This window comes from Lepisosteus platostomus, chromosome 1, assembly GCF_059453375.1.
Source record: "Lepisosteus platostomus isolate fLepPlt1 chromosome 1, fLepPlt1.hap1, whole genome shotgun sequence".
Taxonomy (NCBI): domain Eukaryota; kingdom Metazoa; phylum Chordata; class Actinopteri; order Semionotiformes; family Lepisosteidae; genus Lepisosteus; species Lepisosteus platostomus.
The window spans coordinates 81720009-81732180 of NC_142611.1; the positions used below are offsets into that span (position 1 = coordinate 81720009).

General features: G+C 43.3%; 1 protein-coding gene across 14 annotated transcripts in view; it reads right to left on the bottom strand.

Moving 5' to 3' along the window:
• dysf (dysferlin, limb girdle muscular dystrophy 2B (autosomal recessive)) overlaps positions 1-12172 on the bottom strand; it is a 131246-nt gene that overhangs the window by 36203 nt on the left and 82871 nt on the right. For 10 of the 14 annotated variants that reach the window (XM_088639033.1, XM_088639096.1, XM_088639051.1 and 7 more), the window contains 5 exons: positions 11575-11616; positions 9476-9577; positions 8779-8940; positions 7599-7764; positions 7160-7233 (listed from right to left, as the gene is read on the bottom strand). In XM_088639033.1, the coding sequence (XP_088495159.1) occupies positions 7160-7233; positions 7599-7764; positions 8779-8940; positions 9476-9577; positions 11575-11616 (546 nt within the window). Of the gene's footprint in view, positions 1-6533; positions 6570-7159; positions 7234-7598; positions 7765-8778; positions 8941-9475; positions 9578-11574; positions 11617-12172 lie in introns of all 14 variants that reach the window. The other 4 variants (XM_088639088.1, XM_088638972.1, XM_088639015.1 and 1 more) reach the window with 2 other exon arrangements.

The following is a 12172-nucleotide window of genomic DNA, read 5'->3' on the forward strand; positions in this document are numbered from 1 at the left end:
GTGGATCTCAAATATTAACATCAAAGTTCACAGGCAAACAGTTTTCCACTGTCATTATATGTCAGGTGAGAGATGTATAAACTTCTTTGTTGTTTTAATTATATAAAGCACACAAGAATGTCTGTTTCTTGATATTGTGAGCTACAAGTTCACAAATTTGTTTACAACAACAGCAAGGGTACAAAATGAAATTGGGCATTTATTTGCAATTAAAGCGTAGGTGATTAAATTAAAAATTTTAAAAAGATTAATTTTTAAACATCTTTCGTTTCATTTAAAGAACCAGCCATTTCAAGTAAAAATGGAAGGGTCAAAAATGTAAATAAACACAGAGTATACAGTGACACAAGCCACATTTATGTGGTCGTTGCTACAGCAACAGAGTAGACAACTCTTCCTGAATTTATTATTTTTATAAAGTGACTAAACAAGAAAAGGCTGAAAGGTTACAGCTGCAAAATTCAAATGATTTTTGAGATGTATAAATCTGCCTATTTCCATAATCCCAGAATTTTTTTTTTATTTTTATTTATTATTTTTACTCTTATTATTTTTCGCTGTAGCTATGGCAGGGAATTAGCAGACTCCTGTCTTCCATGGGATCCAAACCAGTTCACACAGCCGGTTCACACAGCACCTCCTTTGCCAAGGACTGTATTTAAAACTTTTTTTTCACCCCACCATGCTAAATTTACTGCACTGTTCTGAAGAAGAATGTCTTCCTTAACCTACATCTCTGGGTTGCTCTTCCACACATCATCACCAAATCCACAGAAAATAAAAACAACTAAAATAAATAAGCTTTAAGTTTTAATTTAATTTAAACCTTATCAACTTAGTAATTCAGACTGAACCATCTTCTACTTACAATATTTGAGAGCCCAGGTGTGTTTATTTATTTATATTTATTTATTTGCACCCATTTATATGGAAGAGGGCTTTGCTGAATCGCTCTGAGTGAAGTACCTTGCTCAAGTGGACAACAGCAGTGTCTCACCAAAGATTTGAACCTTGGTTACTGCACTGGATCAGAAGATTTATAAAACCAGGAGGGATGCCATTCTTTTTCTCAGCTCCTGCCCTGAGAGACACCATGCAAACCCTAAATGCACTGACAGTCCTCCGCTATCCATTCTGTTAACCTTCTGTCTCTAAGGCACCTTGAAATCAAAACAGATACGTTCTAAAATTATATAGCCATTCAAAAGACACAGGATGCCGTCAAAGACACCGCACAGCAAAGTAATGTATTTAAGCATATGGGAGATAAATGGAGCAGTAACTTAATCCGTGGTAAAACAAGCCTACACGATTCGCCATGAATGCCGCATGTCAAAGACATTCTCTAAAAGAGTGTTCCAGTGCTGTGGGATCACATCTGCTGAAATAATGCCAGCCTGTCAGAAAGTCTTTGCTCAGAGCAGCTCTTAATGCCAGTTTATAACACTTAAGATGGTGTTATAAATTAAGATTCATTTTAAGACGACGCATGAGGCTGAATGGAGCTCACCACAAATAAACATTTAATTCATATGATTTTGATATAAATTTGAGACATCTGGAGCTTTGGAAATAATGCAAATAGTTCATTTACCAAAGAGAAGTATAGTGTTCCCTATCACAATGTACGCCTTCAGATTCGCACCACTCTTATAACAGGATATTGCTTTGATTTGAAGGAAAATGCAGATGAATTAAACAAAATAAAATATGATTAGACTTCTCTTTAATATTTAGACTCATTTGTCTCAAACATGTTTACTGAAGAATTCTGGTAGGAAGAGCATTTAGTAGATCATCACATCAACACCTTTGATGTGTCTGCATTAATAATCTGTGCAGCAGTAGATCATATTTTCTTTAGGAGACCCAGAAGTGGAAGGAATATCTGTATGAACAGTGCTCTGTTGAGTACACTTGCCATCTCCACATGAACGTAGTAGCTCCACCATATCTACAGATGATTAAAGTAATACTCGGACTGTACAGTCCAAGCTGTGCTGTACACAGCGCTGTGCAGTAAAGTCCTGCCTACAGAGCTACTGCAGCGACAGTCGATCTACCAGAACCACGGAGCAACTGTCTTTCATTAGAAGCAGAGCGGGTCCGCGGCGGGCGGGTCAAGGGATGAGAATGTTTTTGCAGCGCTAATACTGCCGCCTCTGCCTCTGGGAGCCAGGGAGAGAGGAGGCCCACGTTTTTATGGACGTCTCCAAGTCAAAAATCTCCATAAATAAATAAAACTTAGAGCTGCACTGCACTGGAAAAAAAACATTCAATAAATTACTGGCTTGGAGACAGCAACAGAGAATCGAATACTTTACAATGGGATTAGGCATTCATTACTGAAGGCTTGACAGCAGCATGGCTTTCACAGGCAACGCTATTGAATAGACTGTGCCACTGCGTCATCAGCCCCTTGCTACATGAACCAAAGTAAACTCCAGTGGGCTGTCGCTGCAGAAGAGCTGCCTTGTAATGAACATTAAAATCAGGACCTTGTCTCCAGCCAGCGGTCGAGTGAGAGGGGCTGAAAAGAATTCTGGATCCAGCCCCAGGTAAATAAAACACAGGTTAAAGATCAAGGTTAAAGGAGGGAGGGTGCTCCTGGAAAACACAGTTTTAACAGACCAGACACCAATTCTATTTTAGAAAATTGATGTATTTTAGATGGGCAGAACTGCAGACAGGGCAGCATGGTGATGCACCACTGTCTTACAGAGCTGGGGCCCTGGGTTCAATTCCTAGGGTGCTGTATGCATGGAGTTTGTATGCCTTCTCTTGTTTGCGTGGGTTTTCTCAGCTGCTCTGGTTTCCTTTCACAGTCCAAAGACACACTGTTTGGTTCACTGGTTTCTGGGAAATCGGCCCTGGTGTGAGGGTGTGTGTCTGCCCTGTGATAGTCTGGCATCCTGTCCAGGATGTTCCCCGCCTCGCGCCCGCTGTGCCAGATGGATGACTGTGAACAAACACACTGGAAACACATTCTGCGGTGCATCTCCAGTTCCCACCCAGGCTACAGGGAGGACTCCAATCCAGTATTTCTAGAACTCCAAGGAAAGGGACCATCTTTTTCAGGGAAGGGTAGGTGGGCCCCACCATTATTGTGCAGTAGTCCTTTTAGCCTCTGTAAGGCCAGCCATCCAGATGTGTTTCTGCTGCGCGGAGAGATCAAGACTCACCATTCAAGACTAATGGAGAGTAGTCCAAGCTCAGAACATGGTGGCACCTTCCCAAAACCAGGAGCCACCAACATTGCAGTAGGACCAGAGTATGTACAAGGGATTGGGAGAAATTTTATCTGCTAATCAGTACAATTTGTATTATTCCTAATAGCGTCCCAGCTGATATCCATCTGTCCCCACTCCCACCTGAACCCCCATGTTGCATACAGTATGTGCTGGCAAGTCTGTGTCCCAGGGCACTCCACAAACACGCTGCAGAAAGGGGAGGACCAAAGAGAAACACAACAGTGTACACTGATGTGCTGTAATTGTAACTCCTGAAAACTGTGAATGTGTGTCTCCTGTCTGCCCATAATGGAAAGCAATAAACTCTACATGGGTGCACACAATGCTAAAAGATAATGATGTGAAAGTGTCATTTCATTTCAGATCCTGTTGCACCTTACAATAATAAAATGCATAACATCAGGACCAAAGTCTAATTTCCACTGCCTGAAAGCAACACCTGAGTATGTCACACTTCAGATATCTGGTGTCTGTGTGCTGATACTCTGCGCTCTTCGACAGGTCCTTACAAAATAGGGGCAGTATAGGAAAGCAATAAATTGCAAGTAAAAATATTCGTTTTTCTGAAAGTGATATGGATTTGCAAAGGTAGTGGTGCACCCATTATTGTCTCCCTCCACCTGCCTTAAAATCTTGTTAAGATTGTAAATTGCAACGAAAATGAATATGGAGGTCATGCACGGGACCTTTGAATGTCTAAGCTGGTCAAGGTACTTGCCCAAACACAGGCTGAGCTCTGTGGTCGTGGGTCCGAGGCTGGGGTAGGGAGGGGTTAATCAGCCATGGCTCACTGGGCTTTCAGCGACAGAATGACATGAACCCTGAGGCCTCCTCCAGCCAGTCCTGCACTGTCAGTACAGCGCTGTGTCTCCTGTTCAAGGGGCTCAGCGCTGGGCAAGGGAAGGAGCCAGTCCACAGCTCCTCAGGCTGGCCTGGGGTGTGGTGCGGGCTTGGGGAGTGGACAGCACTCTAGCTGCGAGCCGACGAACAAACAAGCAACTGGTGAAACTAAAATTGGGTGGGTGTAACAGAAATTTGTAGATGCTAATTTTCTTTAAAAAAAATGAATTATATATATTTAAAATTCTTAATCAACATCATGTTGAAAGGCAGGGGAAACCCTTCTCTTGGCATTGCACTGCCTCTGCCCAATTTCCCTGCTGTCAGTGCTGAGGGTGCTGTGAGGGGGGTGGTATTATAAAAAGACATCGGATCTGTGGATTATGTCCAGATGGAGCAGGAATACTGTGTACGGACCCAGACCCTGTGTACGGGCTGGTCTGAGTGGCTCCCAGGACAACTTCTGCTTAATTTGCAGTAAAGGTGCTCAAATCTGCGCACAGTCTGAACTGTCTGATCTGACGATAAATGGGTTGCCCTTTTTGGATCCCTTCAAAATCCTTGCAGTCTATGTAGCACAAGAGATGTGTTGTCTTCAGTTACTGTGGTTACACTGCTATAGATGCAGTGAAGCTTGCACGGCCCTGATAGACCTGTCTGCAAGACCAGGTATAAAATGGGGAGAAACTGGTGAGCTGAGCAATTTTGGCCTCCTCCTTTAGTCCCACCAAACGAAGGCTGCAGCATGTCTCTGTCCTCATGCATACCTTCTCACATTCACATTCACAGGTGGGAAGTTCCAGCTGCACCAGGCTGAACATGTGGTCGCAACTAGAGACAGTATTTTTCTCAAACACTAGCATCTTTGTCATCTGACAAAGCAGTCCCGACCCTTCTGCAGAGGCTGCAGTTTGCATTTTGCTTCCTGACTGAAGTCATAAATCCATATGAGATCCCAGGCTTCGATGATTTCTGTAAGGTTTTCCGGTTTTGCCCTTACTGGTGTGTAACAGGGACCTGTCCGCCCAGAATTTCAACATTCTGGAATGTACTTCACACAATTAGAAAAAGGAAACTGGACAAATAGTGAAATATGATGCTGTTCTTCCATGGAAGAGTGGTGTAAGGGACTAGAAGAATTCTATTGTGCCATTGCTCTGTCAAGTCACATGACCTCATCCAGGGATTTTTTTTTAATTCCAAAATAAATCACGCCAGTATAAATGTCTTAACTGCAGTAAACTACAATTCCCAAAGGAAATTGCATACAAACCCTGCCACATGCCCTTTGACACCAATTCTGTCCAGTGGCATAACTGCATTAACTTGCTACTCAAGGAGTTGTAAGTTATGCGATGCGTCAGCAAAGTTAATGAATGGCACAGAATGCAGATTCACACATTTTGTGTTGTATTTTTAGACTATGGAATAATTCCAGTATTTGTAGGCCAATTTAACTCCAAGGGAACAGGACTAAATGAACTGAGAATTTTGGTTTTACATAACAAGCACAATTCAATGCTTCAAATACTGAGAAACTGGCCGGATCACTGTCCCTCACAGACCATGGCAGAGTATTACTAGACATGTGGTCAGCTCCATTTACTGTTATCCACAACAAAAACACTTTGCTGTCAATTACAGTTCCCGACCTCCACAACACAAGAATGCTAATTTATCTGAAATGCTTTATTCTTCATTGAGAATGACTGCAACAGCCCACACTGAGTGATATTATAGGATCAGATTAATTTTGGAGGTTTCTTCTTTTTTTTCATCAATTCAGCTAAGCGCAACTGAAAAAAAAACAGAGTTTGGAATTCTGGAACCAAAGCAATAATAATAATCAAATGAGAGCACTTCCTGTCATGTGGGTGTGAGTCCTAAATTATCCTGAGTGGATTACAGGCAGGCACGCATTCTCCAATCGGCAGTAACCTGATATGCACGTCCTCCAGTGTACGATATTTGGATTTTGCTGGATAGTGGTATGATATTTAGGTCCAGACTGACATTGGTATGCCAAACTTCTTCTACAAATGTTCTGAGGTCATTTTACAAAGGTGAAAGCACAAAAAGAAACAGCACTGTATTAAAAATATGGCTTTCTTACTGTGCGGGTGACTCGTAGGACATGTTTGTTCCCCTGCAGCTGAAAATAAGTCCAAAATATGGCTTTCGAACAGCACAAAACACATCCCATTAGGGTACATTAATCTAATTTCCAGAACCTGCTTTTTATTTGAACTTGGACAGAGTAAATTAAAAACACCATCACCTCAGAAAAGTTAAAACATCACCTCCAGACAGGATACCGACCCACAGAGTGACAGGACAGAGAAACCTCCATGTCTCTTTGAGGAGACCCCCAAGCCCACACGAAGAACACCTCCAGTGTCACCCAACACAACACCAAGTACTGTCACACAGACAGCTACTTACACGTCTCAATGCCTTCATCCATCTTTTATATCTGCGCTATTCATGTGAAAAGAGACAAGAGACACAACACAACAATAAACCCTTCAGTTAAACTGGAACCTGGGATTTGAAGGATTTGATTGTTCTTTCTCATAGACTCCCTAATATTTAGTCATTTAATTATATGAATTGATTTGCTTGAATGGTGGATTTAATTTTTAGTTCATAACATGAAAAGATACAATAATGCAAACTGCTGAAGGTTCTCAACAACAAGGGCTCAATCCAGTTTGGGAGATTGACAGTAAAGGAGGTTTTGGAAGACAGCACAGGTAGAAAAAGGCCCTTTCTTACAGTTCTGGAATCTGGAGGAAGTCTGAAACATGGGGATTCCAACTCCAATGATTATTTCATCATCATCATTACTATTTGAATCTACAAATGGCATGCCGAGATCTTATTTTTCTGTGGCCCTATGTGTGACTGCACCACCTACTCTCTGTGCTCTCCACTTAGCCTGAGATTGCGCAGAGGAGCTCAAACATTCTGACAGCTGCACATGTTAACACATTACAGCATAGCCATGCAGCTTTATTGGGTGCTGGGTTCACTGCCCCCTCGCCGTTCACAGAGCAGTGCGCTCTTACCTGCCCTGGGATCAACAGCTCTTTGTCGTCGATGTCAATCAGGACTTCGTCGCGGGGCGAGATGCTGATCTCATCTGGACGGAAGGAGAGAAAATCCTTTGCTCAAATACAGTGAGCCTGTTCCCTGATCCCCTCACACTGCGAGGGCATGAATCTGCTTCTGAGTGTGGCTCATAGCTCACTCACCTCCGTGTGTGGCAAAGGAAATACTTTCTGGCCAGAAAGAATAGGAAGGATACATCTGAATATATGAAGCACATTCTGACTTACTGTGTGGGTGACTCATAGGACATGTTTGTTCCCCTGCAGCAAGCTGCTCATGTACCGCTGCTCGTTTGTCTGCTGCCAAATGTTTTTGCCCTTGAATGTCTCTCATGTGGAAACTGATCAATGTCAGGACTGCCTCTGTGTGGACTGCAGCCCCTGGCCTCAGACCTACCCTGCTGGTCCTCGCAGGAGTCCCTCTCCAGGCTGCCCGGGTGGCAGCGGTACTCCTCCAGGGCCCGGACGGTGCACTGCCCCACCACAGGCTTCCTGCCAAACTGCCTGTTGTCAATCACCTTCAGCACGATGGGAGGCATGTACAGCTCTTTCAGGGGCAGGCGCTGTAGTGGAGCGGAGGGGGTAAGGGTCAGGGAGAGGGCAGTGGAGACAAGGTCTGCGGTAGGAGTCACAGCAGTAGAGGCTAAAGAGGTACAGTACAACGCTCTCAAAAGCGCTTGCTTTAAAAGACAAAGCACCACATCTCCTTTGCTTTTCATTCATTACAAGGATATCTTGGTTGGTCAAAACTGCTTTGTTTTCATCAGAAGGTAAGGAAAAAGACAGCCCCATCAAGAATCCCAATATAATCCATAACACAAATCCTGTATGCTCTTTTGCCTACAGGTAGTTATGGACATCATCAATTATCTTAAAATCCCATGACTTTCAACGGTTTTCTCAAAATCTCAGACGTCAGATTTTCAATTCCTCACAAGAAAGCAACTGGCATCAAACATATTTACACTTTAGAGTGCTGAAAAGGGTTTAATCAAAGTGTTTCCATTTATAACACTACAACATTCTTCTAGATCCTTGTGAATCCTTGTGAAATGAACATAAACACAGAGGACAGGCATAACATACTCAAATGCATTATGAGAAGGGTGCTCCATGAACTAGCAAATGGATGTTATTTCTTTTACAGAATCAACTCGCTTTCACTTTGGAGCCCCTTACTCAAAATATTTCTCAGGCTTGTATTAAAAAGAGGATCTAAAAATAATTCAAACATGCACATTTGGATTTTAAATACTGAGACACTAGGTGCATTAAGCACCTCATCACATCATCATCACACTAACCTTTATTTTATATAATGCAGTTTCTGCAGGAGATGGTGTGGACAACCTTAATATTAGGTAACTGAGTTGTGCTTTGAGGAGAGAAGATGGTGACCCACTAGGAGCTCTGATTTTGCTCCTGGGATTCTCTGGACAGAGGGCAGCTCACATCAGATCTCGGATCTCCAAACCAACACCATCTGAGCCAAACCTGAACTCCAGCAAATTAAAAGCTTCTACTGAGAAGCTCTCAGTTCTTGTCTGTCGAGGGCAGGAGGCAGAGAGGATACTCACCACCTCCATGAAGAGGACGTTGATGTCGAAGTTGGGCTTTTTCTTGACACTGCGAATGACGCACGACTGCACCATCTGGCCCCCGCACTCCACCTGCAGGCTGGGGGAGGTCACACTGGCCAGCTGGTAGCTCTTCAGGTTCCTCACACCCCAGGCCAGGACCTGCAGGCCACAGGGAACCACAGGGGCATCACAGTCGAGCCACACGTGCAGCGAAGCCTGCAATCTCCCACGGCCCAGGTGCAAGGAGGCCATGGAGGAAAATTAATAATAATAATAATAATAATAATAATTGCTTACACTTATATAGCGCTTTTCTGGACACTCCACTCAAAGCGCTTTACAGGTAATGGGGACTCCCCTCCACCACCACAATTGTGCAGCATCCACCTGGATGATGCGATGGCAGCCATAATGCACCAGTACACTCACCACACACCAGCTCTCAGAAGGGAGGAGAGCAGAGTGATGAAGCCAGTTCATAGATGGGGATTATTAGGAGGCCATGATTGGTAAGGGCCTGCACCCTCTGCCAGCACTCAGAATAGGTCCGGAGCCGAATGGAGCATTGAGTGACAGACATCGTGGGGAAAAGCTCAGGGAGAGGAATGGGGTGCTGAGGAGATGGAGCTGAAGTTGAGTCGCGCCAGCCGTGGGCAAAGTGCCAGCAGGAACAGGGGGGAAGGACAGTACTTGCCTCGATGGCAGTTCTCTGCAGCACCGGCTTGATGCCCTGCGGGACCATGTAGATGTTGGGCTCTCGCTGTGGTGGAGGGTTGGGCAGGTCTGTGTCTGCAGGCTGGGGTCAGAACAGAGACAGTTAAAACACTGAGGTGATCCTCACCCTCCAAACCCCCGAACCTCTGCCAGCTCGCTGCACAGGACTACAGGACTACAAGTGCAGATTGTAATATGTATGTAATAATGCACAGAAAGAAAAACAAGATGCTTGTGTCATTTCATTCATTCTGCTACATGGGGACGAACGTCTGAGGAAGAATATGTGTGAATTCTGTTATTCGATGGGTGGAGCTGATCTGCTGTGATGTGCTGTGATCTGCTGTGCCGTGTATCAGCGAGCAGAAGCTGCACTTCAGCGTGGATGAGGTGGATCGCCCCTCTGTACCTGAAGCTCTTAAGGATGCTTTTAGATTAAATGTGCTTTGCAAATATACTGTAGGTAAATAATTACTAATTAAAGATTGTTTCTGTGCTTTATGAAATCACAAGAAATCTAATGCTATGTCAGCATGTTGTCACAAACATAAGATTTTGCCATTGCAGTAGATGAGGCTCTGTGACGGAAGCCAAACATTGCTGCTGAACCTATGACCTGCAGAGCGAGTGGCTGCTTCAGGGTGTGCTGGGATTGTTGATATCCAGCCCCTAATGTCAACTGTACCAATAACAATAACAAGAATAGCACACCAGTCTGAAATAGACACGTAAATACAAAACAAGAACAGGATTCTTACAGCAAAGCACAATAACTCAAGATAAATAAGCCAGGCGTTGTATTAATTTTGTTGGTAAGAAACAGATGGGTACAAATATGTGAAAAATAACAACTCCACGAAGCCATGAAGATTAAATACCCTGCACAAACATGAGGACGCAAGTAACTAACAGACATGCTGTCAAAAGAACAAAAAGAATTCTATATAATTGTTTAAGAACTAGATTGCTTTTTGAATTAAAATTAGACTTAACACTAGATGCATAACTTTTTCAAGTCAGAAAGTTATTAAAAGTATTAAAGATGGCATATTTCACGCAAATTGCTTCACATCTAATTTTGACAATGCTGACAAATGATTTACTTATGAGCGGCTAATAAAAACCAGTAACACTGCAAAAAAAACATGTAGAGACACAGGGAAGACAGCATGCATGGTTGTCTACCAATCATATCAGTGTTGAAAAGATCAATTTCATTTCCTGATATTTACAAACAGCAAACCAGCAGGGTCAATGCGAGCAGAGCAGACAGGGATCGGTGAGCATGAGAGAGTAAAAGACGAGTCACACTGTGGTGAAAAGAGCCGCTGTACAACAGAGACAGTGCCCTGCGCTCTGTGGCTGTGCAGTTGTGTGGGAGAGCTGAACTTTGCAGGAGCTGGGCTGAAAGAATGTATGAAATGAATTCTACCGTTCCTGCTGTTGCAAAGCTTCATGATGTGAGTGAATTAGAAGCATGGCATTACAGTGTACATGCAGATTGCTTAGGTTTAAAGAATATGAGGTTCATCAGTATTTGTATGTGACTGCTTAAGGTGCCATTCTGACACTGCATTTAATTACGCAGTTCCTGTAAAATGAGAAGCCACAGTACCATAAGCAGTGTCTTTGTTATATCCATAAGCAGAGAGCAGACACTGCACTGGATCAGATGAAAAGTGCATTTAACATCAGCAGGTCTCTCCAATTCATTACCCAGTAATAGTGTCGCCAGTTCCAGATTATTTTCATTCTATACAATTTTTTAATCTCCCCATTTTCTTACATCTTACTTCCAAGCAGTTTCCACTTTTCCCTTGGTTCATGTTTTATTGTTCACTCTGAACCAGTCTTCTGATTTTGTCAATGGCAATACAAAAAGCTCCATGGCCTCCTGTCTGTTGTGTCCTTTCTACTATCTACTAATCTGGTATCAGAGGCCCTGCACATGCAGCACGGCTGAGGACACGGGGGGGTCAGTATGAGCCCATTACAGAGACGTGCTAAAGACTTGTTGATCTGATCCAGAGGCAGATCCCCTGCCCACACTGGAGCTGCTGAGGAGCTGCTGTGCTGTACCCATTGTTGCAGATTCCCAGAGAAGAAGCCTGGAAGAACCAGCTGTGAGGCGCCACAGACCCCAGAGAGACAGGCGGGGGAGAAGAGCAGAGAGCACATTACTATCTCACTATTCACTCCGACCAGTGTCAATGCATGTATATACAGAGGATTATCATTACACGGCTGTGCACACTTTCATTCCTCTAAACTTATTGACATTTCTGCTATGTTTGGGGTTGTCTTATATCAATAGAAATAACTGTTTATTAAGGATACATTTTATTTAGGATAAACCAACATGAGCAAAAAAGAACATGGCTATTCATGGATAAATAATTATTCCATGATCATTTATGATCCTGGAGTACTCTGAATTCTGAAGCTCTTTAATGGACATGAAACACACTGGACCATTCCAGGAGTCTATAAGGCCAAGTCCCCTCTGCTCATGCGAGACCAGAGTGGATATCTATTGAGCTGACATGGTGTGTGAGCCACTGTTCTACCTGGCAAAATACAACATTAAGAAATGAGTCAAAACTGAACTCAAGATGTGATTAATTGCACATGCAACACAAGCTATGGAAAGTGATTGATTGATTTTTTTATTGTAAAC